Raw genomic sequence first — 15,622 nt, 5'->3', positions numbered from 1 at the left:
AACAAAAATGAGTGTTTGGGAATAAATCACGTGGGTGTCACGCACCGTTCATCGTGGAAACGCGTTCTACGGTTCTTTTTTTTTTTTTTTCCAGTTCACTTAATTGAGCCTGACAGCACCTACATTTGGGAGGACACAGGGAGGACACAGCGCAAAAAGTCTGTTATGTCTGGATCTCATATTCGAAGCAAGTTATTGCTGTTTCTTCAAATTTCGTACTCGATTTATTTCCGAAGTTTTACTATTTGAACATCCCTTCCTATAATTTCTTCGTTATTTTCCGAACTTCATCTAGCACTTTCTTTTTTCGCTTGCTCTTCGAACCAATGCGCGATGTCTCGTAATTCAGACGCGCAGTGCGAGCAGCATTGGAGACTCGGAGGAGAGGGGTCACCCCGTATGAGGCAGAGTAGGGAGAGCGCTACTCCAAAGCCGAGGAGCGCAGCTCGGTGTATGGATCCGGCGGCGCTGCCCCGTGCAGCTGCCAATACCGCGCCCGCTCTTTGCCCGCGGGCCTCGAGGCGAGCCGGTCGACCGCTCCCCATCCTCCGTCCTGCGAGTTGGGCTCCGCCTCATCGACGACGACTAGGCGCAGCGGCGTCGCCGACAGGTAGCCCGTTTCGAGGTGAGAGCGCGCTCGCGTGCGCGACTTGTCGGCGCCGCCTGCATCCGCGTAACTAATACCCGTCTGTTGTTTTACACAGCGTTTCGTGCTGCGGGTTTGCGCGGTGGAAAAGAAATACCAACGGTTCGAGGACACGTGAACCGGTTAGTGCGCTGGGCCGTGCGGTCGTAGCGCAGGGAGAAATCGATCGTCATTAAAAAAAAGTAATAAGAACGGCGAGTCTGACCGGCTTGTTTGCGTCTTGGCCGGTGTGCACGCGTTTGTCATGCTACGCTTCGCGTCGCGTGCACTGACAGAACGCCTTGGGAGGCTATGACGCTAGCTGAAGGACAGCCAATGACGCTCGCATATTTGTATTGAATGTATCTGACTGAGGTTGCTGGGTAGGTCGTTAACGTATATAAAAATTAAGAGCAACGCTTTTTTTTTCTCCCACCGTCTAAATTGACCTCGGACCAAGAAAGCACGCATTTATTAGCACTTTTATTGAGGGCCACCACTTGTGACTAAGCTAGCTCGGTAGAAATTCATTAAAATACCTCCTCATATGTAGTACTAGAAAGGAGAACACATTCTAACGACAATGATGGACTTTTGGCAGCACAATGAGGAATGTGCTGATAAAAACGGAACTTCTAAGAAAAATTAAGAACGACTGGCTACCAACACCTGCGCATATATCAGTACTCTGCACAGTTATGTGGACAGTGAGAAGAAAGTAGTAATGATAAAAGGCTTGCTCTTCAAAAGCCTGCAAGCTCTTTTTTAAATCAATATAAGCCGTCATAGACAACACTTTTTGCGAGTGAAGTGCGCTCTTATTACGGCTGTTATACGAGTATCTCCGAGACAAGATTTTTGTCATAATTGTTATTTTTTGAGCTTGATAAAAAGTTCAAGGCGGTTTCAGTGTAAGAGACCGACCACCTTGCAGAAAGTAAGGACACGTGCACCGACAGACATGATTTCTGGCGGCTGGCTGTACGTTACGTGCTGCCTGAAGTGATATGAGACACATGGTTCAGGTGTAATTAAACCCACGAACCAAAAGCTTGAGTAGTGAAAGGAAATTTGCTAGGATGAGCGTTTCTGCCACGAATCCGCGGTACATTGATTGATCGATCGATCGATCGATCGATTGATTGATTGATCGATCGATCGATCGATCGATTGATTGATTGATTGATTGATTGATTGATTGATTGATTGATTGATTGATTGATTGATTGATTGATTGATTGATTGATTGATTGATTGATTGTAGGGTTTAACGCGCCGACGCAACACAGGTGGTGAGGCGCGCCGTAGTGGAGGGCTCCGGATTAATTTCGAGTACGTGGGGATCCTTAACGTGCGTTAAAGAGTACATGAAGATATTTTCGCCTCCGTCAGAAAAGCGGCCGCCGCAGCCGGGAGTCGAACCCGCGACCTCGTGCTCAGCAGCACAACTCCTTAGACACTGAGCCACCGAGGCGCCTCCGCGGTAAATTCGAAGCAGTCGTTCGCTTGTCGAAGCATTTGCAGTGCCCTGGTTACCGCAGGTTCTAAGAATACCTTGTATGGGGTACCACATACAAGATCACATTGTGCTTCTAGATTTCGAGATTTTAATAATTAGCATTTTTTTTTCGTACTATGACACGCATTCAGTGCACATCACTGTGTGAAGAAGATTAATGTGAACGCTGCGATTAGCCCTGGCATGTTGCCTGACATCTCGCCTGGCAACTGGCATCTTGCATATCGCAGCGTGTCGGACTTTTGTTTTGGCTCTGTATCACCGGTGGTCAACCTTCGTGGCAATGGAAGCACCCAGGACACACCTCACCCGCCTGCCCGATCATCTCCTCGCGGGAATGCACCTGCAGCGACCCGTGCCCGTGCGTCGGTTGCAGGGGTAGCAGCCGCCCACATTAACAGCATCCCATCTAACTATACGATGAGGCCGCTCCTTCTGCTGTGGAGTATGATGCCGCCCCGAGTGAGCCTAGATATTCCAGGGGTAAAGAAAAAACGCGATCTTCCCATACCGGCCGTGCAGTAGCTAACTTTGACGTGCCTTCACTAGACATACAGTGACCGAACCCATATATACACCGATGGTTCTGTGATATCGTCGGGTTCTGCCGGCGCTGTCATTAAACGGTTAAAACCGCGAATGTCACTGTCCAGAAAATTCAAGACAGCCAATCTCACCACGTGCACCTCCATGGCTACAGAACATACGGCCATCCGTAGCGCTCTTCACACCATCGAGCAAAGTTCATGCTGGAGATGGCTGGTCTTCTGTGATTTAAAGCCTGCACTTCAGTCACTACAGTCAGCCCTATGCCGGGAGCCTCACGAACAGCTACAGACAGAAATAAGAATGGTGTACTACCATGATGCCCAGGTGGGTCATGATGTCATTCTGCAATGGCTTCCAAGTCAAGGCAGTATTGTCAGCAACGAAAGTGCGGACGCTGCCGCCCGTTTAAAGCATCAAACAGCGGCGACTCTACACATTCCATTGACTAGGACGGACGCAGCTCGGGCTCTTCGCATGCTTTCCCGGGAAAGAACACTCTCTCAATGGTCTACAGAAGAATTCACCTGTGCACGTATTGGTGCCATTGACTCGCACCTGCAACGTCCCCATCCACTAAGCCTCCCACGGTGTGACGCAACTCTTCTTTGCCGTCCAGAAATGGCAGCAAGGGAGGAACGTGAAACATGCTGTACGCCGGAGACGGTACGTCACGTTTTATGCTAGTGCCCCGTAACTCGCCTGGAAGAAATTAGCTGTTGTCGGCACTAAGCGACCTAGACTCCCGGTGGCCATTTTCGGAGGAGAAGATTCTATGTCACTGGCCTTCTCTATCATCAGCTCATAAGGCGACTCAGGAACTCTTACGCTTCCCTCGGGCGACGAAGTTAAACACCAGACTATAGACTGAAAGACTCCAGTGACAATCGCTGAACTTGAACATTTAGTACTTCATCGCTGGGCATACCCGTCTGCTCCAACTTTCTTTTTCCCACGTGCAGGGTAGCAAACTAGGCACTAGCCAGGTTAATTTTCCTGCCTTCCTTCTACGTATACCTCCTTCCTTTACGGACTTCTTCCTCATGTCGTACCTGCACTTCCTCGCGAACGCGGACGACCAGCATGACCGTCTACCTAGACCGGCGTCGTTGGGCCGTGTGCTTCCAACAACCCTTGAGTGACTCGCAGAAATTGTGAAATATGCCTTATTTCACTGCCAGGGGAAAATACAACCATTCATTCCGGGCCAGTTTTTGGGTCGTCGCCTAGTTTGGATGCCCCCAATCTCTCTCGAACTCATCTATCGGCGCCCTGGCCATCCTACCTGTTTCACCTGTTCTTCCTACCCATCAATCCTTCTATCTTAATTGGACTGCACCCCGACATCTCTTGCCCCATCCCTCGCCTCCATCCCTTCCTGGGAGCTCTGGTTGTCTCCCCGGTCGACAGTAAACATCCAGGCTGCACAGGAAGCCCTCTATGAACATGTGCACCGGATTAGCACGGGCATCCTGCGGTACTACGTGGACCCGGTGAATTGAACACTCAAATTAGGACCTGGACTTAGGTCCTGCGTTGAATAAAAGTTTGTTCTCTCTGTCTTTAGACAACACATAACCACTGCAAACTGTTTTGGCGCTCTGGGATTGGAGATTTCCGCAGTCGGGTCAGCTGCTATGTGGCTCCGATCTGCCCGCCAGTAGCGCACCACACGCTCCATCTGATTCGACGCATCTCACATAAGTCTTATGGCTCCTGTTGCAAAATTGCCCGCCTGTGGGCGCTGTCGACACTTCAGCTTTGGCTTGTCTACCAGGCTGCCCACGTCCCTGGCGGAGTGGGCCCAGACTTTGAGAATTAACAGGGCTGCAATGCGTGCATCACGTGCCTCTCACGAATTATAACAGTACCATTTGCTCAGGCTTGAGTTCACCTTAAGACTCCGGATGAGCTTGTACACCAACGTCGTTTTTCCCGTACGCACAAACTTAGGAGGTGGCGACAGGGTTAAAGCGGGAAGCATTTATTGCACACGCTATTAGATATACTGAATACCCACTGACTGTAGACGATTACAATAAAATAGGAGCGAGGCGTTAAAAAACACTGTAGAGATCGAGATCGTTCAACTTGCCGAAGGAATATCGGGGCCGCCACGTGCAGGAGCTATTGCGTCTGCGCGACAGCGAGACAGACACGGGCGGTACTCTTTCCCAGAACCACGAGACATCACCAGTCGTGGTGCTCGCGCATTGCGGAAACATATTCATTGACGGGCACCTTCGCCAGGATCAACACCAAATGTTGACGGCATGCATGGATGGGACGCGTTCATCTCGCGAGCGTGCGCGTTACGTAATAGCTTCAACGCGGGGAAGCTAGCTAAAAGGGGTTCGTGTGAATGTGGGGAACCCCACACATCCCACCATTATTCCACGATGACGTCTGTTGCTTACAGCATCAACAACCAAACAAATTTCTCCAACAGACGGGAGATCTTCACCACGCCATGGGCTCTCTCATTCCACAGTGCGGAGCAGACGTCCCCGGTTGACTCATCTTGTAAGAACTGCTCCGAGGACTTCGCGATGATTTGGCCCTCTCCTCTGCTATGACCCGTGTGTGGCCACCACAGTAGCGTACCCCGGTCAACGACAACTCTCCATTCTGTATGATTCCCGCACAACAAGATTACCCCAGCCACCGGATGTGGAAGTGCCTGTAACTTGAAGCATCGAGAATTCGACATCTTCGAGGCACACTCCATCTTTGGAGGCCCCCCGACCTAAAGCGGTGTCTCTGGGAGTGGGGATCTCCCACCACCACTCCGAGAGGCGGGAACACCTTAGTTTACGCTAGAGCTGTAGAGGCTTTTGTAAGAGCTGGGGCACACGACAGTTCTGGGTTAATATCGCATTCAAAAGCGTAGGGCTGAAAAATGTCACCATTATATTCAATGTCTTGACACACTTTTCGGGGGATAACACAGAATGCCGAACAAAAATTATAACCATTCAAAGACAATCTATTCTAACACTACCGTATTTCAACCGATCTACCAATTCATTCTTTCTACCCACGGCAAAGTGCCGGTGAAAATCCTCTTTCCGTGATTGAACCTGAAAGACTCAATCTGAGAGTGATGGTTCATAAGAAAAAAAAAAACGCACAGGACCATTTCTTTAAACCTGCTATCAAGGGAGTCATTCTCCCGGACGTGCTGCCTGAATGTTTAATGCCACGCGTGGCACGGAACAATTTATCCTCCAACACAATAGCGCACTTTCCCTTCCTTCCTAAGTGAGGAACTGGACTTGCAGGGTCAATCGAGTGAGCCTCCAAAATCTGCTTATATTACTTCTCTGGGTTTATTCGTACTTTCGACAAAAAATGTGTTCTGTCTGTCTAGACAAAACATTACAAAAGAAAAAAAAACATTGCGGGCGTTTTATGCTCGGTGCGCAGCGAAATCGGCAGCGAGAGCTCAATCGCGTTCGCGAAATGCGGGCGAAATGATCTTGATTCACTCGTTATAGTGACCCATAAATATGTGGTACTGAACTGCGGTTGTTTCCAAGTTGTGATTCGGCGAAATTCGAAATTGGTGCGCCAGCGTCGATGACGTAACAGAAGAGCCCAGTTGGAGGCACCTACTATAAAATGTGGAAGAGTACCGCACAATGTATAAAAGCAATGTATAAAAGCACAGCAGAGCCACGCCGGATGGGGCCGCACGCTAACCGCATGTCGTGTGCCCTCTTGCGGACTGGCACATCTTAACGCTATCGTTTCCAGACGTTAAGCCTAAATATGGGCTTGACAATAGCAATTGGCCTTGATCTTAGTAACATATAGTAATGGAGAGAAGACGAAAAAAACACAAAGCGAAATGACGATGATACTAAGTCACACAAGCGTGTCCTGTGCTACTGGAATCAAGCTCATCGACAGTGGCATATGCCCGCAGAGGTGAATTGGACAACGCTTTGTAAAACGACTAATCAACTCAATCGGTTCACTCAATCAAGAAGTTCAATAAATAAATAAAGAACTTAAAGAACAGCACTACGAGAGTCAACCACAATACATCTGCGCGCCTACTCTGAAGCCTAGGAATACGCTGCTAGGACGACGCTTTGTGAGCGGAATAGTATGTCGAATACCTCTGACAAGAAAGAAAGAGCGAGGGAGAGGCGTAGCATATATATCTCTTAAAAAAAAAGGTCGTGGCAGTTACTAACAGGGCACTAACCAGTTACTTGCCCCAGTATAAACTAGGTAATTAGTCGATTTCACTAACTGGCCATGTATAACCTAGCAACAAGCTACGCGCGACAATGTGTATCGGCTGAGCGTTCAGAGCGACATAGACGCATTCAACACGCACATATCACACGTGGACAACCAACAAATAAATTGAGCAAGAAAACCAAAGGCATGCACGAGGAGAGCGAGTATAACTTAGTTACCTTAGAAATACATATGCTCTTCTTGCTTCTATAGCCAGCAGCGGAAAGTCATTTGACAGAGTTGGTGGGCTTGTCGCAAAAATCAAATACTTTAGCGATAATCTTAGAATTAAGTATTTTAATGTGAGCATATACAAGTCAGCCTGCTGATTTGAAAAAAAAACAACTTTTTAATCGTGATTTGGTGTGGGAAAAGTGCTGTAGTTATTACGTTTAATAATTCATAGAATTTTATTACTATCAGTGAATCTTAGTATCAAGCAAGCAGGAGGTACTAATTGCATGGTGTACACTAGTAACGGTTCCACACTCAGTGGCAGGACCTACGTACCGTTCTCGGTGGTAGTAAAGTTCGTAAGGAGTTAGTAAATACAGTCGTTACTACCCTTTTACGAGCTTTTTTGTTAAGAAATATGGTTGACATCTGTAGTTATAACCGGGTAAAATCAGTAGATAAATAACTGGGACGATAGTTGCTTCCTCTGCCTGCGAATCGGGCTTTGAGAACACAAAACTGGTGGCCGTATACGCATGAGTCGCCTAAACATAGCCCCCCCCCCCTGCCCCCCCCCCCCCCCCCCAAATGCAGCTTGGGGAACCGCAGGCCTGTCTGTAGCCGTCCTGGCGGTAATATGTTCAAACGCAAGGCGATGTTGGCCGTTTTGTAGGTCAAGATATTTTACAGCGGAACTGTTATATGCTAGTTTCCAGGAGGCCAATTCGTGCATAGACTGAGCGCGCAGGCCAGAAAATTTTGTACATTATAGTGTCCACACAGCAGAATATAGTTACGGTGCACCCTCTCCACTCACTACCTGTGCGTCCTCGGGGCACGTCCCTACTTCACAGTTGCGACGCACTCTCTTCGCTTACCGCAGGGGGGTCGTCCATAGATGGAGCTATAGGCTAGTCTACGTACAAACGAAACAAAAAAAAAATTCAATCCCTGCCTAAAGAAAGTTGAGGGAAGCGCGTAGGCTAAAAGTGCGTTCAACTTTGCTGAAAGTGCGTTCAATTGGTCGTCACACCTTCCAAGACCCAAATCGCAAACGAAGAACGTACCCATGGAGCGATTTTTCAGTACTAAGCAAACACTTATACGAATGGTCCAAGTGCATACCGATACGTGGTTTATGAGATAAGGGTACACTGTTGTACTCCTTCTTCGTGGTTTGTCTCTTTCTTTCTTTCTTTCTCGCGATTTTCAAGTAGCTGTTTTGACACAATGGAAGCCCGCACTCACGCACGCACCGTGTGTCCAGAGATCTTACTAGCGTCTTTCCGTCGACCAACCGGCCTATGGGGAAATGCATTAGTTTTAGATGCGAAGCATTTCATGCTCGGGGCTGTTTCCCTCCCTCCCTCGTTGTCGTTGTCCGCCGTCCGCACTCTACTGCGCATGCGCGTCTCTTCAGCCCCGTCAACGTTTGGGCTGACGTCAGCGCAGTCCACTATAAAAAGAAATATTTAGGCGGCGCCCGGTTTCGATCCCACGACTCTCTGGCCGCAACGGGAGGTACGTGGCGCTCTTCCCAACCTGGGAAACTCACCAGGCCCAGATGGCCTGAGTGCTGCTTTTTATAAGGCCTTTAAACATGACATATCACCTGTGTTAAGTGCTGTGCTCGAAGAAGCTTGTATGTTAGAAACGCTTCCACCATCGTTTTCGACTTCCCACACGATTTTAATTCCCAAAACAGAAGATATGGTCAAATTCCGTCAAGTCACATCGTACCGGCCCATAAGCTTAACAAGCGTTGATTATAAAATACTAATAAAAAAATTCCCTTGCACTTCCCCGAGGGAGAGAGTGTGTAAGTGCGAATGCACGGTTGTTGATTGCGCGATTACGGTGGATATCGTGATCTTGGAGTGGAGAGGAGGCGCCCAACACCCGCAGTCACTGAGCGGAGAGAGGAGGAGGAGAGTAGCGCCCGCCGTTACGGCGAGGGCTACACGAGCGCCCTCACGCGTCGGAATGCGGAGCGCCCGCTACGCGAGCGAGAGCTCTCCCGCCCGAAGTGGAGAGGAGGCGCCCAACACCCGCAGTCACTGAGCGGAGAGAGGAGGAGGAGAGTAGCGCGCGCCCATCTCCCCCCGTTGCTAGGGAAGACGAGGAGGAAGACGAGGAGCGCGCGCACCCGCAGCTGTTGCTATGCGGACGACGGCGGCGGACGATTCAGGCTCGCTTAAAGGAGCCATGAAGAGAAAACAAAAGTTTGTTTTATTCGAAAGATTAGGTGTTTCATAGTACCCCAAGCGCTTTCCCGGAAGCAAATGATGCTTTATTCACTGAGAAATAAGGCAATTTAAGCCAAAATTTTAAATCTCCCGCTAAAATTGCACATTTGGTGACGTGAGCAATGGTGTCACACGGGCCGGTCCATGAAACAGATACTTTGTATGTCGACTCCATATAGCACCCACACGCGGGAGTCGACCGAGACGGCGGCCATTTTAAAAATGCTAGTAAAACCTAGTGCACCCGCAGCCCTAGTCATGGAATCGCCTGATCCGGAGAACAAAACTCTCGCCGAGGAGCTCCGGCTTGCATTTAACAACCTCACACCACTTGAACGCTCAACGCTTCTAAGTGCACGAGCGGCAAGAGTTGTGGGATACGCGGTGGACGGGAAAGCGACCATTCCGCGATAGCCACAACAGACGAACGCCCTGCCGTCGGCACCGCTGCCTCGTCAGCGCCGTCGCCACGGACGAATACAGACTGGTACGTATGTGCCGTACTTTTATTACGGTTAATAATAGTTCAACTTCAGTAGCAGTATCGCTTATGCCAGTTGGCCGGTGTCGTGTATGGAAAGCCGTTCGCGCGAGCTCTCTGCTTCGACCAGAAAGATACGAGCGTCAATGCGCGGTGTTTACGGCATTTTTCCTCCAAGGTCAGAGCGCCTCGAACCCGAAAATTCGTCTGCGCGACGGCGAGATGTCGAGCTCGGCCAGGCGGTTGTTTCGTACGCATTGGCGCACACGCTTGCGTGTTCGTTCGGAACTTCAACCGTTTACACCACCGTTCTTTGTCATAAAAAGAATGTGCAGTATGTTTCACGGGCATTTAGCTCGCTATGCAAACTGTAAGCCCTGCCTAACATGCGTTTGCTTTTGCCGGCCTCCGCCAATCGCAGAGCTTAGCCCATGTGACGGCATAGGTTCTGTTGCGGGAAATGAGCTGGTGGGTCGCATGACCATTCCCGTTTTTCCTAATTATGTAGCTTATTTGAGCGAAGTTTGCGTTATAAGTGGTGTCGTTATGGTTCTAACGAGGCAATCTTTCGAATGAACCAAACTTGTGTTTTCTCTTCATGGCTCCTTTAAGAAGTGCATTCGCACTTAAAATATTGGCTAGAAGGTTGCAGACTGTAATTAGCATCTTAGTAGGGCCGCATCAAACATGTGGTATTAAAGGCAGGTCAATGTTTACGAACATACACAAGGCACGGAGTGTGCTTGAGATTTGCGACGTTACGCATACAGGCGTCGCAATGCTACAGGTAGTCCTAGAAACGGCGTTTTATCGTGTGCCCCACGATGGACTTAGGGCAGTTTTGGAACATAGTAACATCGGGTTAGTCATTCTAGAGGGTGTGCGCATGGCGTATAGCAACTGTACAACTAGACTTATTGTTAACAAAGTGGTTGGAAGGCGTATAGAAGTGCAGAGGTCCGTGAGGCAGGGGTGTCCTCTTTCCCCCCTCCTCTTTTGCATATATATTGAATCATTATGTTTAAGCGTAATAAAAAACGACACTGTCAAGGGATTTCAACTTCATGCAGCTGAAATTAAAGTTTTAGCATGCGCGAACGATATCGCTATCTTCTGCGTAGATCAACAAAGCATTGCTAGGGTCATTAATACAGTTAAATGGTTTTGTTGTGTTTGCGGATGTGCTGTAAACTGGGACAAATGCCTGGGCATCTGGCACGGAGAGTGGAGTTTAGCACCGGTGGTATTTCAAAATTTAAAGTGGATGACGACACCGGTGAAGTACTTTGTTGTTCCCCTAAGTATTATTTCGACAGTGACCCTTACTGGAGGAGACAAGCCGTAGAGCTTAAAGGGACCCTGCAACACTTGCCATCGACTACTAGTACTGTATTTTGGGATAAAGTCTATTGTCCCAGAAATCTCCTCCCGCAAGAATTATGAAAATCCGTTCACAATTAACGAAACTACGCGCGATAAGAAATCGCGCATAATCGTTCCCTCTCAACTCGAGCGCGGACAAGGCGACGAAAGCTGCGCGCTCTCTCCCGGAGAGGGGGGCGGCTCGCGGCGTTCTCTTCGGCGGCCTTCGGCCTTCACATGCCGGGTAGTTTTCTCCTTTTCTCCGCAACGCGGAGGGGCCTATTTCCGGTCTGGTGCCACAAAAAAGCAGGCATGGGTGCCTGCTCGCAAGTGCGCGCTCGGGCTGGTAGGGCGTTTTTGAAGCAATAAACGTTTGTAGTCGAGTGGTCCCGTTGAAAGGGAAGTATTAAGCTCATCACTCAAGCTCCGCGTGCACTCAAAACACAAAATAAACGGCAAAGCTGTGCCTGCAGGTTCAGGCATAGAAGAGGTTCGTACACAGCGATGACGACGACGGCAATGAGAGAATCTTGCCGCGAAGTTGACCAGTGACAGCCGATCGGGCAGCCATGGCCTATGTGACGTCCCTTAGGCCATGCATAATGAGGACAACTGAAGAGAAAGCGGTTTGTTTTTCCGCGTCTTTCACATCGATTTGCGCCCTCACCGCTTCACGTGCATGTGTAATATTTGGCTCGGGTATTCCTGGCAGTGTAATCTAAACGTCGCACAGGTTTACTTGCACTGCTCAAAGAGTGTTGCAGGGTCCCTTTAAGGAAAAGGCAGAGAAGTGGAAAGGCGTGAATTTATCCATCTTCGCTCGCACGACGATTTGCAACCTTTTTATGGCGAGCAAACTCTGGTATGTGTTACAGGTACTCCACTGTTCACGGGCAAACGTCCAAAAGTTACATCGTGTTTTCGCAGTTTTTGTTTGGGGTTCAACCTGGGAGAGGATGAGTCGTACAAATCTCTTTCGACGTGTACGGGAAGGGGGGTTAGGTTTAACGCATTTCTTTTTACGTCAGTTGGCAAACCGCTTTCTGTTTTGGAGGGATGTAAAGGATCCCTTTTTGCGCATCGTTTGCCGAGTGATATTAGGCAGGGTTTTGCCTGAGTTGTCCGTTACGACAATGTGTATGCCAGGTGGTACCCGTGGCTATCTAAAAGAAGTTTTGGACTCGTTACGTTTTCTATGCGCACGGTTTTCGTTAGAGTATTTGAGCGCAGTCACTAGGAAGAAACTGTATAACAATCTCTGCGACACTGTTTTCCCCATTCCTATGTACAGAATTGCTCACTCGGCTGGCACGGGTCGAGATGTGTTTAAGCGGGTTAAAACAATGCCAGTTGCACTGGGATGTAAAACATTTTTCTTTCAACTACACACCGGGACACTCCTTGTGAAAACATGGATGCAAGAAAAGGGCCTTTTTATGCCATGGGGTGAACAGTGTTGGTTATGCAACAAACCGGAAACCATTGAACATGTTTTCATTGACTGTTGGGACGGGGTCTTCTTCTGGGATGTGCTGCAACGTACGCTGAAAAAAGATCTGCCAATCGATGCCCATAGTATTCGGTATTTGTCCGTTGAACATGATGATGATGGCGTTCCTCTTGATCTAATAATGTTACTAGGTCTGCACAGTATATGGAGATGCCGAATGGCAGTCCGTCACTCGGACATTGATGCGGGCCCAGTAATTGAGTATTTCCGAGAGGTCATATTCTCTTTTCTTGAAGTGCAAAAGGCACGTTAATGTGTTCCAGACTGGTTGTCACAAGTGAAATGAAAATATTTTAGCAGTCAGCACTCTATCCTACAGTGGAACAGTGATTTTATGTCTTAGTGTAATGGGTTTGTTTTGTTGTTGTGTATTATGGTTGTAACAGCGGTTTTTGTCTGGAAATAAAAAAAACTGCGCTACAAACCGAGACGGGAGCATGTGCTACGAACGCGCCTCATGTCCTTCACTCATTCAAACTACGTCAAGAAGCTGCTGATACAACCAAGGCACGCGAAGCTGAACGTCAACGGAAACGACGAACTGAAAACTAATGGGAACTTCAGTCGACCCCATGGCTGCTTCGCATACTACTCAGGGTTCCCCTACGGGAAGATGGTGTAATTTTTTTTTTCGACAGAACGTCATCGGTCCCACTAAGAAAGCTTTCCCTTTAATAAACTATGCATATACAACTTAAAATGATCAATGCTTGTCTCTGGCTGGTGACGTCACGAACTGCATAGCTCCGCTGGTCAGCCACCTTCGCAGAATGGAACGGTGCCGAGTTTTTTTTTTTTTTGTTGATTTTTTAAATTTTACGCATATGCATGTGAGGGCATCCACTGTAAAGCCACGATGACTTTTTCGCACTCCTGACGAGACCTATAACTGTGCGAACGTGAGCTAACTTGACGAGCGTGAGAACGAGTGTGGGAACGGGCTGCAGGTCAAGTTGCCTGCCAGCAACTTTTTCCCAAATCGTCCGTCGTATACAGTTTTTGTAACTTTATGAGAAATAAAGTCATTCATTCATTCACGTGACAAATTTTTACCCGAAAAAAAGAGTTGTCATGCTGACTTACTCGGACGCACCAAAATCCAGAAACAGATGTCACCTTGAACGACACCAACTTTTTTTTTCTGGCTGCCGAAACGTACGAGAACCAGCATTGCGCGGTGCGGGTGCTTATTAATGCGGAGCATTCTTTGCCGAGTGCCCCCACAGCCAGGACCGTGTAACACCCTGCATTTCCACGAAAATGCAGATATCACGGACGTTACACCTGTAATCGCTATAATGGCGTAAATGGAGATAATTGGTCGAACGAAATTTTGAAAAACTAAAAAATAAGGAAAATATTTTAAAAAAATATTGAATATGGTAAAACGTATAACGTATGGCATTTCTGCAATAATGCAGATTTCCCGAAAGTTTCACCTGTAATCGTTATATTAGCGTAAATGGAGAAAAGAAGTACGGAAATAGGCAAAACGTATAGCATTTCCACAATAATGCAGATGTTGCGGAAGTTCCACCTATAATCCTTATATTAGCGTAAATGAGATGATCATATGGTAGAAAGAAATTTCGAAACACTAAGAAAATGAGACAAATATAAAAAAAAATTACCGGAAATGGGTAACGCCCTGCATTTCCACAATAATACAGATTTCGCGAAAGTTCCACTTCTAATCGTTATAATAGCTTAATTGGCGGTAACTGGTCGGACAGGATTTAGAAAAGCCAAACCATTTGGCTGGAAAGAACTCACACTCAAGACAAGCGGAATAAGAATGCTACGAATTAGTAGATAATTCTCTGAATTATGCAGATTTTTTTCTCCTTCTTTGGCCTAAAGTTTTTGCTCGCGTATCTGGCCGACAGTCATTCATTTGTTTGCACATATAGATGTCGGTGGGGATTGCTAGCTGTACTGCTCAGCTTTACGTATTGGTTTGTAATTTCTATTCATTCGCAATGAAGAGCGGTCCTCGAAAAGGCTTGAGGTAACCGTTTTATATATATTACATCGTAATCTAGCAAGTAAATTAAAACGCTTCTCCTGGAAGCGTCTAGTAAGCAAAAGTAATATCTACTTTTTATTCATCGTGGAGGTGTGCACCATCGTGGCACAGGGAGAGGTAAGACGCCTTACGCTTTTAATGCGCTTCGCAGGGTGACCAACGACGCCGGCCGGCCATGCCGCAGTACAAGCTGGTCGACTACAAGGTCCCTTCATCCGGACGCCTCGCTGCGCTGCTCTTCGCTTACGCCGGCGTCGACTTCGAGTACGTCACCTACGAGAAGTCGAAGGCAGCCGAGGCGGAAGCCGGTAAACGAACTGACTGCTGCCTCAGCAGAGCGCCGACCTTGCTCAGCCCGCCGTTTCAGCAGAAGCATGCGCGCCCACAAACAGGGGGAAACACAATAACGAAAGCACTGGTGTAGCATGGAAGGGCGGACTGGCGTCGGCGAGATGTCGGTCAAAGGTATAGGTGGCTGGAAGAGAAGGTGTACATTTCTTGGCGGTACACCAGCTTTCGCTTCAAGGGACCCTGCAACACTTTTATCGACTTTTTAACGGGCGAAACCCCTTGGGCTCGGTCTGTCGGCGTCTCCTTCGTCGTCGTCTCATGTAGTAACGGTACTAAAACACCGGGACACTCGTTTTCCAACGTCTCGCGCTAGAACGTAACGCGTAATAAAAGAAAAGAACTCCTCGACCACTGTGACTATGTTATCCCTCTTTGTGATGACATTGCCTTGCTTGTCTTTAAAGGGACACTGAAATGATATGTAAACATTGCGGGATTACTAGCGCAAATTGTAGTCCGGAGTCCCCAGGCCATGTTTCGACCACTCTAGGCGCGTTTACGCGATTTTATTTAGTAGAAAAACTAATTCGA

The 15,622-nt window shown here is 48.1% G+C and overlaps 1 protein-coding gene across 2 annotated transcripts in view; it reads left to right on the top strand.

Moving 5' to 3' along the window:
* Positions 1-364: 364 nt before the first annotated feature.
* Positions 365-15,622, top strand: part of LOC144178810 (glutathione S-transferase 1-like) — a 57,451-nt gene continuing 42,193 nt past the window's right edge. The window contains exons 1-2 of one of the 2 annotated variants that reach the window (XM_077706933.1): positions 365-625; positions 14,892-15,048. In XM_077706933.1, the coding sequence (XP_077563059.1) occupies positions 14,916-15,048 (133 nt within the window). In that variant the 5' untranslated portion in view covers positions 365-625; positions 14,892-14,915. The remainder of the gene's footprint in view (positions 626-14,891; positions 15,049-15,622) is intronic. The other variant, XM_077706932.1, reaches the window with a different exon arrangement.

Source organism: Haemaphysalis longicornis, unplaced genomic scaffold (genome assembly GCF_048455015.1).
Source record: "Haemaphysalis longicornis isolate Haplotype H1 unplaced genomic scaffold, Haemaphysalis longicornis Haplotype H1 scaffold_4, whole genome shotgun sequence".
Lineage (NCBI taxonomy): Eukaryota > Metazoa > Arthropoda > Arachnida > Ixodida > Ixodidae > Haemaphysalis > Haemaphysalis longicornis.
The sequence above is the reverse complement of the archived record's forward strand: the minus strand, read 5'-3'. Positions and strand labels throughout refer to the sequence as shown.